The sequence below is a fragment of the Enhydra lutris genome, unplaced genomic scaffold (assembly GCF_002288905.1).
Source record: "Enhydra lutris kenyoni isolate GAN:26980312 unplaced genomic scaffold, ASM228890v2 scaffoldscaffold17, whole genome shotgun sequence".
In the NCBI taxonomy this organism is placed as follows: Eukaryota; Metazoa; Chordata; class Mammalia; order Carnivora; family Mustelidae; genus Enhydra; species Enhydra lutris.
In genome coordinates this window covers 9,327,588-9,337,060 of record NW_019154101.1, presented here as the reverse complement: position 1 = coordinate 9,337,060, position 9,473 = coordinate 9,327,588, and the positions used below count along the sequence as shown (strand labels likewise).

General features: G+C 55.8%; 1 protein-coding gene across 1 annotated transcript in view; it reads left to right on the top strand.

The window, feature by feature from the left end:
* Positions 1 to 1,670: 1,670 nt before the first annotated feature.
* Positions 1,671 to 9,473, top strand: part of LOC111147798 (glucagon like peptide 1 receptor) — a 31,422-nt gene continuing 23,619 nt past the window's right edge. The window contains exons 1-2 of the mRNA XM_022504037.1: positions 1,671 to 1,748; positions 9,257 to 9,353. Coding sequence (XP_022359745.1) covers positions 1,671 to 1,748; positions 9,257 to 9,353 — 175 coding nt within the window. The remainder of the gene's footprint in view (positions 1,749 to 9,256; positions 9,354 to 9,473) is intronic.

Here is a 9,473-nt window from a genome sequence, read left to right as displayed (position 1 = left end):
AAAAAAATTTTTAAAAATGGGTGCGGACCAATGGGTGCAGAACTGACAATTGCCACTTTCAGGATGAGCCCTTACTCATGGAGGCGTACCCCTCCTACTCCCCTTTCTCCTTCGGGCTGGCTGGAATTTGGATATCATGGTGGGAGCTGGAGCAACCCCCTTGGATCTTTTAGTGGAAGACTTGGGCCATGAGAATGGTGGAAGCTAGAAGAACAGGGGGAACCCTAATGATCAGGGAGCCACTGCTCCAGCCCTAGGGTGAACCTCTGGTCTTGTACATGAGAGCCCTTGGTTACACCATTGCTATTTGGGGTTTTCTGTCGAGTGTAGCTGAACAGGCTCGTAATCCTAAGTGAGACCCCGGAAGGAGACTGTAGACTGCCTTCTGGGCAGGGGAGGGAAGACATGACTCCCAGGTAGTGGAAGTAGAGCTTGCTGGAGTGGATGATCCCTCTGGCGGAAAGGAAGCCCCTGGCTCCTCCCACTGGCTGTCTCCGCCCCCCTCCCCCTTCTCTATCCCCATCCCCGCCAACTTCCCTCAGGGCTTCCAGAAGTTCTTTCTCCCAGAACAGCAGTTACTCTCACAGACTCTCTTTCCCTTCGGGATGCTCCAGACATCCCCCCCTATGGTGAGTCCAGGACTGCGTGCTGCTGCCACCCCCCTTCCCAACAGTGACATCAAAGTTCCTCTGGGGCTAGGGCAATCCTCTCTTCCCACCCCTACTCCATAAGGGCATCAGGGAAGTAAAGTCTACACAGTTTTCTGCAGCCTGGCTGTAAGAAGGGAATCTGAGGGTAGCCTGTGCACTACCCGCCGCCCCCCAAACCCTGCCCACACTGTGTTTGGAGGATGAGAAGTGAATCTAAAGGCAGGTAAAATAGAGTCCCTACAAAGCGGGTGACAAAGATACAGGAGGCACAGGGAACAGCCATGGGCCCACGTTGGCCCAGGGACACACGGTTCTAAGAGCCTAGTGATTCAGAACAAGGGCCGTGGGGGCTGCAGGAGTGGGAGGAAAACTCTAGACCCTCCACTAAGGGCTCCACCGATCCATTTGTCCTGGTCTCTCTGCTCTTCTCCCAACCTTTAGTTCTCCCGGGGCGACCCTCCAGATATAGCTCGGGAATGAGGAGAGGTCTTGGGGCGGGGTAACCCCGCACGGCGGCTCTTTCTTATACTAGTCACCAACAGCTCTTGGGGTTACACGAAACTAACCGGAAATGGGAGGGGTCTTACGGGTAGTGTGACCTTGGACAAGTCCCAAGCGCTGGTCCAGCCTCAGTTTCTTCTGGGGTAGCCTGAATGGGGGGGGGGGGGGTCTGGCTTTCCTTAGCCAGAGGAACTTGGGGGAACCTGGGGTAGGCTGGGGGGCGGGGGGTGGGGGGACGAGGGCACCCGCGGCGCTGGGTGCTGGTGGCAGGCTCCTGCGCTTCTCAGCCCGACGGGTCCTCTCCCGGAGCGCAGCGCCGGATGCCGGCGGCCGGGGTCCGACAGGTGAGAGGTGGAGGCCCCCGGCGGCGGGGGCGGAAAACGCGGGACCCCGCCGGCCCCTCCCGCGGGCGGGGCAGCCCCGCGTCGGCTCCTCCCCCGGCGCCGCCGGCCGCCGGGGATCAGTCGCCGCGCGCGGTTCCGCAGGTGGCAGCGATGGCCCGGTCCTGAGCCTCCCGCCATGGCTCGCGCCCCCAGCCCGCTCTGCCTGGCGCTGCTGCTGCTCGGGGCGGTGGGCAGGGTCGGCCCCCGCCCCCAGGTGAGACCCGTGGCCCCCAGGGGTAGGGAGAGAAGGCGGGGGGCCCTGAGGGCTGCGGGCGCCGGGTCCCGGCAGGGGTGGCCGGGACTTGAGTGAAACTCCGCGACCGCGGGCGGAGGGAACCAAAGCCCTGGGGGGCGGAGTAGGCACTGGAGAGTTGGGCGCCCTGAGTCGGGGGCTTGGACGGCGGCCGGAGGTGGAGGCTCGGACGGCGGCCGCGCCCCCTCCCTCGCCGCCCCTGCCCCGCACCCCAAAACAGGCCACCAGCTGCCCGCAGCCGCCTTGCGCTGACTTCTGCGCCGCATCTCCCCAGACCACTTTCCCAACTCATGCTCCTCGCAGACTCGTGCCCGCGGCCCTGGCACGGCCCCGGCTCGTCCCCTTCCCTGACCTCACCTCTCCCACCACGTCCCTGAGCCCTCCCCGCAGTGCCTGCCCCTAGCCCACCCCTCTCCGCTAATCAAAGACCCCAAAAGGCTCCGGGAAGACGGAGAGGGCCAGGGTGTGGACACCCAGCTCCATTACCCCCTCACCAGCCCCCCAGCACAGCCTTTGACTCATAGCCCCAGGGACCCTGCGGTGGCAGCTGGTTGTCCTTCTTTCTAACCTCCCAGATGGAACTTGAGTGCCTCCTCCCCCAGCCCCTGCGGCAAACACGTAAGGAGGCTCCCAGCGCCTCTGGGAGCAGCCGGGTCCCCCTTACACACTTGTGTGATCCCCCATTCTGACTAACCTGGTTGACAACATATACCAGAAGGCATACTGGGACACTCAGAGAACACCTTGGTCCCCTGGATGCCACTGGGGAGCAGACGGCAGATAGACCCCTGCAGCCCCTCTCTGTGGCTCTCATTGCCCTCCCTGCCTTTCCCATCTGCAGGCTCCTGGGCTGGGGGCTGTAGCCAGCCTGCTGGCAGAGTGGGGAGTTGTCCCAAGATGTTGTGAGTCGCTAGAGCAGAGAGGAGGCGCAGGCTTGGGTGGCCTGTCTGGTGTCAAGGGAAATATCTCTTCTTGCTGCCTCTGGTTCCTACCCCCGGACCTGAAGAACTGAGAGCTTTGGGAGTGGAGCTGTACAGGCCTTGGAATTTGTCCCAGCACGGGTGGGGGACATGGTGAGGGGCCATTGCCTTGGTAAAGGCTGACTTGAGCCTGGCTGAGAATCCAGATGTGGACAGATGTGCCAGCCCATTTCAGCCCCCCAACCCCAAATTATTTTCCAGACTCGTTCCTTCCCTCTACCTGTCCCCCAGCCCAGCTACTGACCCTAGCCACAGGAGACACCCCGGCTTCCCCAGCACTTTCCCACAGTCCCTCAGCCAGGCCTTGACTTCCCTGGTGTACTTGGCATCTCTCAGGAGCCAGGACTGCAGACACATTAGCATGACGGCCTCTCGGTCTCATCTTTACTGCCTCCGAGTTGGGACTGGGACTGGATGGGGGTGGAAAGCCTTCCGGCCACCTCCTATCCTGCTCCAGGCAGGTTTGCAGACCTGGTTTGGACTGAGGGAAGAGGGCAGGTTCTGGAGGCTGCCTGTCTTCTCCCCAAAATTCCTTTTCCCAGAGGAATCTGGTTCCTTGAACCTGCCCTTACTTCTGATCCCCTCACTCCTCAGCCCTGGGTCAGTGCAAAAGCCAACTATCCTGGAGCCTAACAGGCCTGGGAGGGCAGAGCAGGACAGGAGGAGCTAGGCTCTGAGCAAGGAGATGGAACTTTCCAGGGCTGTTCTTGTTGCGGGGGTGGGGGGGGGGGCGGAGGGACTGAGCCTCCCTGGCCACCACAGAGATCTGAGCAAAGGGGCTTTGAGGTTAGACTGCAGTCCTGTGACACAACCTTATGCCCATGTAGAGCACTCTAGAAATGGGTGAATTTTGCTTTCTGTTTTCTGTTCCTGAGGTCAGCAAGACTAGGGGTATGCAGACACAGAGAGAAAAACGGGTGAGAGGCTGGGCTGGTGCCTCAAACCTGCTTCCTGGAAGGAAGAACACAGAGTAAGCTGTCCACTGTCAGATCTGGCTAGGCTGGAAGTGGCTTCTTTGCAGGCAGGTGGATGGCCAAATTGACCTCTAAAGAAGGGGGCCTAGGCCACTCCTTCACTGTTGCTGAAAGGACCACCCCCTTCCCCTATTCCTTACCTCCCTAGGACCCCTGTGAGGGAGCTGGTCTATGAGGAGACAGGCAAGCCTCTGAGACCCAAAATGAGAACCAGCCAAACCTGTGTTCAAATCTCAGGTCTGCTCTTAGCTGGTGATCTTGGATAGGACAATGACCATCCCAAACCTCAGTGTCCTTCCTTGTCTCTAAGCAGGAATCACAACCTCTACCACAAAAAGTTATGGAGAGGACTGAGCTACTGGAACCCTGAAATGGCAGCTTTAGGCACATGGGGGAGCTGACCCATTTGTCCTCCAGAATCTGGAAGCCTTCTTCAGAGCAGCCTAGGGCTTGGAGAGAGGCTGTGGGAGGCCTGAGACTCCACATTCTAGTGAAGGGTGGAGGGAGTCCGGGGTGCACAGCGGTCAGCATGGACTTTGTTCTGAGCTGGGCTCCCTCCCGGACACGGATCCCAGGTGGGAGCTGGGACAGGAGCCACCAAGAAACCACATCCTGCCCTCCAATTCCTTGCTCTGAGGAAAAATAGGCCCTTCCTTAGCTGCAGCCTGGCCCTAGGCAGATTCCTCTGGGTGTGTGTGTGAGAGTGTGTGTGTGTGATAGAGAGACACAGAAATACAGAGATAGAGACAGGTAGAGAGACATGGAAAGTGAGAGACCAGGGGGAGGAGGGTGTAGGTTTTATGAGCCCCTGTTTCTGTGTGTACGTGCGTGTGATCCTGTGTGTGGCAGTCCGCTGGTGTGCGAGTCACGTGTGTGAAACATCTCAGCGTGTAATTGTGTGTCCAACAGTGTATATGTGTTTGCAACCCCATGTGTGATACCGTGTCTATGGGAAGGTCTATATGTGTGTGTGTGAGAGACAGAGAGATTTTTGTGTAAATGGGTGTTTGCCGGGATGTGCCAGCATGTGGGTGAGAGAGAGTGTGCTTATGACAGAGTGTGTGTTTCTCTGTGTACGTGTGTGTGACTGCGTGGGTCGAGTATATGTCAGTCAAGAAGGCGGTGTGTGTGTATGCGCACGCGTGTGTTGGGGGCAGTGTCTCAGCATGTGAGTGTGTACCTGACAACCTGTGTGTGTGTTTGTGTGGAGGGGGGAGACTGTCATGTAAGCATGTGCTTAACGGTGTGCATGATAATGTGTGTGACAGTATATCTGTGTGAGGGTTCCCGAGCATATGACACTGCGGGTCAGTTTTCTTTTCCCTGCCCTCTGCTCATGTATCTGGAGCCCTTAAGAAAAAAAATAATGAGGTCAAGGAGCCACGGGTTGGCAGCCCCCACCCTTCCTGGGCACAGGGGCCAGGGTGATGGTTTGGGCAATGGGAGGTGGACAGAGAGGAAGGAGGCTGGGGATGTGGGGCGGAACTGCTGGGGAAGGTAGGGGCCGCATCATTTGGGAGGTCCCAGAGGTGTCTTGTGGATCTCTCTTTCTCCTTTGGGGTCCTCTCCCGTTTTTCCTACCTCGGTGGCCCAGAGAGGCCAAGGTCTTGTTCCTCCTTCCCTCAATCAAAAAGGTTCCCAGAAAAGGAAGGAACTTAATTTACACTGAGAAACAAAACTGAAGGAGGAATTTTTTTTAGGTTGGCACCCAGTCTTGGAGACCGAGTGCCTAACTGGGGAAAAGGGAAGACTCTGTCACCTTGAGAGCATCCATTCCATCTTCATCCTTCCCTGACTGACTTTCCTTCTATCGCTGCCCACCGGTACAGGGCTGGAGAATTCAAAAAGATATTCACCTACTTTATGTTGCTGGATCTGTACAGTAACTCTTTGGGAAGAGCAATACGCCCATTTTATAGATGAGAAAACTGAGGCCCCAAAGGATTAAAGTGAATCCTGTCAATCCCACATTAACAGCCAGAACTGGGATTTTAAACCCAGGACTTGTGGCTCTCTGTCCAGTGCTCTCTCCAGCACGCCACTCTCTCTTGGCATCCTCTTTCTCACCTCCTGCTTCCTCCCGAAACTCCTGAATCTGAGAGATGCCCCTCTTTATTATAACCTCCACTGGGCATTGTCTCCATTTTCTCCCCTCATCCCCTTCAGAGAGATCTCACAAAGCCTGGCAAGTCCGGATTCTAAAACCTTCCAAGCTGCCCTCACCCGGCCCCATAGCCCCCACCGCTGCCCTCTTCTCTGGGCCATCCCTGCTGTCTCCACGACCGTGTCCTTCCCATCAGCAGCACCCGCAGTTCCGCCTCATCAGTCTTGGAGCGGGGACTCATGCCAGAGGAGGGTGAAATGGGGCTGGGGGCTGCGGGACAGGGCCTGCCACTTCTCACGGTTTCTTGCCCACGGACGTCGAGTCCTGAGCCTCCCCACATGGGTTTGCAGCTGGAAGCTGCCACACACTAAGCAGAATGACTGGTCCTTGGCAGGAAAATGTGTTCATTTTCTCCTGGGAGATTGCTGATCCTGGAAGTGAGGGAGGGGTAGCGCCCAGACTCCCCAGGAGGCCAGGCTGCCCTGTCCACTCTCTCTTTCCCTTCTCTTGTAAACAGCAGAAGTCCAGCCCAGAGGAGGGCTGCATTGGCTGTATATTTTCCATGGGCCAGGGGCCCTTCTAAGCATTAACTCACTTTTAATTCTCACAACAATCCTGGGGGCAGGGGATAGGTAGGGACTACTATTATTCCCATTTTGCACACATCTAAGCTGAGGCTAGAAGTTAAAACTCTTGCACAGGGTAACAAACTTAATCTGTGGGGGAGTCAGGGCTGGGCCTGGATCTGAGCCCAAAGCCAGGGCTGTTCACCCTCCACGGTGTTACTGAGTTCACCTGAGCACTGGGGCTCTGCTTACTGCTGGTCACCGGCTTTGTCCCAGACCAGAGTCTCATATCTACCCCAGTCCTGGCCCCTGCTCTCTCCCTGGCCCAGAAATTTCTTTGGAACACCAGTCCAAGGCCTTTCTCTGCTGACAGGAACTGTCCCCACCTCTGCATTTTGGTTCCTGCTGGGCCGTCCTGCTGAAATGCCCATCCTCCAAACTTGCTAGCCCAGTGTCTTCCTCAGCTCACAGTCCCCAGAGTCCCCTAGAACTGAGTCTACACTGAACCTGGCCCCAACCACCCCCTGAGCGCTTTCACCCCTGCTTTCTCTGTGATGTCCTGCTAAGCCCTTGACCTGACCCACCCCCAAGTAGCCTGAGGTCTGTTTCAGGCTAGGGCTCTGCCTTTCCTCTATGTGTTCCCCATCTCCCTCATGCTCCCAGAGCCTGGCACAATATGACTTCCATAAACACCAGATGGGGGAGAGGCCAGAGGTCCTGGTAGTTTGTGCTATATGTGCAGTGGGGGGAGGGAGGGGGAGGGAAAAGTGCAGTGAGGAGTTTTTGGAGACCCTGGGCTCGTGTGGGAAGAAGACAGAGGACTCAGATTGTCAGGCAGCTCTCTCTCTCAGGGGAGAGATATTCCCTGCCCTCAGGGAGCCCCAGTCTGAGGGGGAGACCCAGCCCTGCCCTTGGGGAGCCCCAGTCTGAGGGAAGACACAGCCCTACCTCAGAAGGCCCCAGTGTGAGGTGGGGGAGATACAGTCTTGCCCTCAGGGAATCTTAGTCTGAAGATAGTTTTATATCAGAAACTCTGCTCAGAGCAGGTGACAGGGCTCCCTCTGTCTTGAAACGCTCTGGAGTGTTTGTGACCGGGTTCGCCATCATGGTGCTGTCCTTAGCCTTTAACCTCATTCCTATTCATACCCTGAGACTTCTGGTTTCCATAAGCTTCCTTTTCCCCACTCCCTGCCCTAGACACACCTGCCCCATTTCCCAGCTCTGACCGTGACCTTGTTTCCTTCCTGCTTTCCTTCTAGAAAGGGAGATCAAGGAGAATTTCTTCCCAGTCTTTCTGCCCTTTTACCACCAGCTGCTGCGTTGGGAGTCCAGGGATGGGGATAGAAGGAAAAGGGGTGGAGAGTGGGGTTGATCCACTGGGACTGGCTATAGTGAAAATTCTACTGACCTTTCTGTTGTAGCTAAAAATCAAGACACTGCCTTGACTACTGTTGTGTTTTATTCCTTGTTCTTTTATTTGTTTTTTAAAACAAATCACTTGACCTTTGCCCTAAGAAGAGCTCCTTCAGGTGACACTACTTGTAGCCTCAGCACACTAACTCCTAGAACACGGCTGGGGCTCTAGCAAGCCTGGTCCCCTTCCAGAAGCTTCCACTGTGGGCAGGGATGAGCACAGGACAACCTGTGTCTTTATGGGAGGTGTCCTATAAACCAGGACTCAGCTTAAACCAGGGCAAGATTACCCAAAACCAGATCTAGCATGTGCTTAGGGCACCACCACCAAGTCAAGGGTACAAGCTTCTAAAAAGTAGCTATTTTGATTTCAGCACACGTGTATATTTTTGTGATTTCAAAAAGCGAAATTTTGTTTTCAATTATGTATGAACCTTAAATTTTGTGCAAGGGGCTCCCTGGTCATTTCAGCATCGGCAGCCTCCAAATGAGGAGTATTTAGAATCTTAAGCCTGTTCAGGAAAAAAATACAAAGAAAAAAGGAACACCGTCCCTGGACCTATCTTAAAGGAGTGAACAAAAATTTCTTTTTTTTCTCAGAAGGGTCATTTCTCACATGGGTGGGTCTGCTTGGGTCTCTGTGCTAAAAAGCCTGTTGTGTCTACCTTACCTAAAACTTGAGGTTCATGTCCCCCTTCCTCACAGATAGGGGGACCCATCCCATTGCAAGCCTGAGCTCCTTTTTCTGGTACTTTTGTGACCCCATGTCCTCAGGACTTCTTCAGGTGGGGAAGCTGAGCTGAATATTTGATCTCTATTGTTACATTAGAAAGGGACAATGCGGGGCTGGGGGGGGGAGGTCCTGTTGGCCTCCCAGATAATGACTGTGTATTTCAGGAGAGAGGCTAATGATGTAGCCTTACCAAGCTCTGCTCCTTGGGGGACTATGTGGCTTCAACTGAGCTCCTCTCCCACTCTGGGCCAGCATGTCCCCTTCTGGAATGATTGAAAGTGCAGGAACCTTGGGGGCAGGCTGACTGGGCACTGGGAAAGGAGTCTACAGCAATCATGAAGTCTTGGGCCCTCAGGAACTCTGCCTTCTCAGTGAGGTCAGAGGAGACCATGAATGGACACCCTCTCCTCCCCCATCACCCACTCACTCCCCAAAAGCATCATTTCAGTAGATATTTGCTGACCGCTTCCTACACATCAAGGTATGCTCTTGTCTATCGGGAGGGATAAAGATGTAAAAATATCCACCTGGAGCCCCCCTGTGGTAGGACTTGCTCTGACCCCTCTTGGACATAGCCAGTGCCTGAGGGAGTTTGGGGCTCTAAGGTACCCTGGAGATGATGAAACCAAGTGTGGGGAACAGGGGGTAAGAGAGAGTGGCTGGACCCAAAGGGCCTCCATTTCTCCCCTCCCCGCACAGGGTGCCACTGTGTCCCTCTCGGAGACAGTGCAGAAATGGCGAGAATACCGACACCAGTGCCAGAGATTCCTGACTGAGGCTCCCACCCCAGCCACAGGTGAGTCCAGGTGGGATTTCCTGGAGACTTTGAAGCCCCACTCCCCAAGTCATGGCCGGGCATCGTTTGCCTCTCTAGGATGCCACATCAGCCCTAGGCCTTGGGGTGCCGTCTTATTCC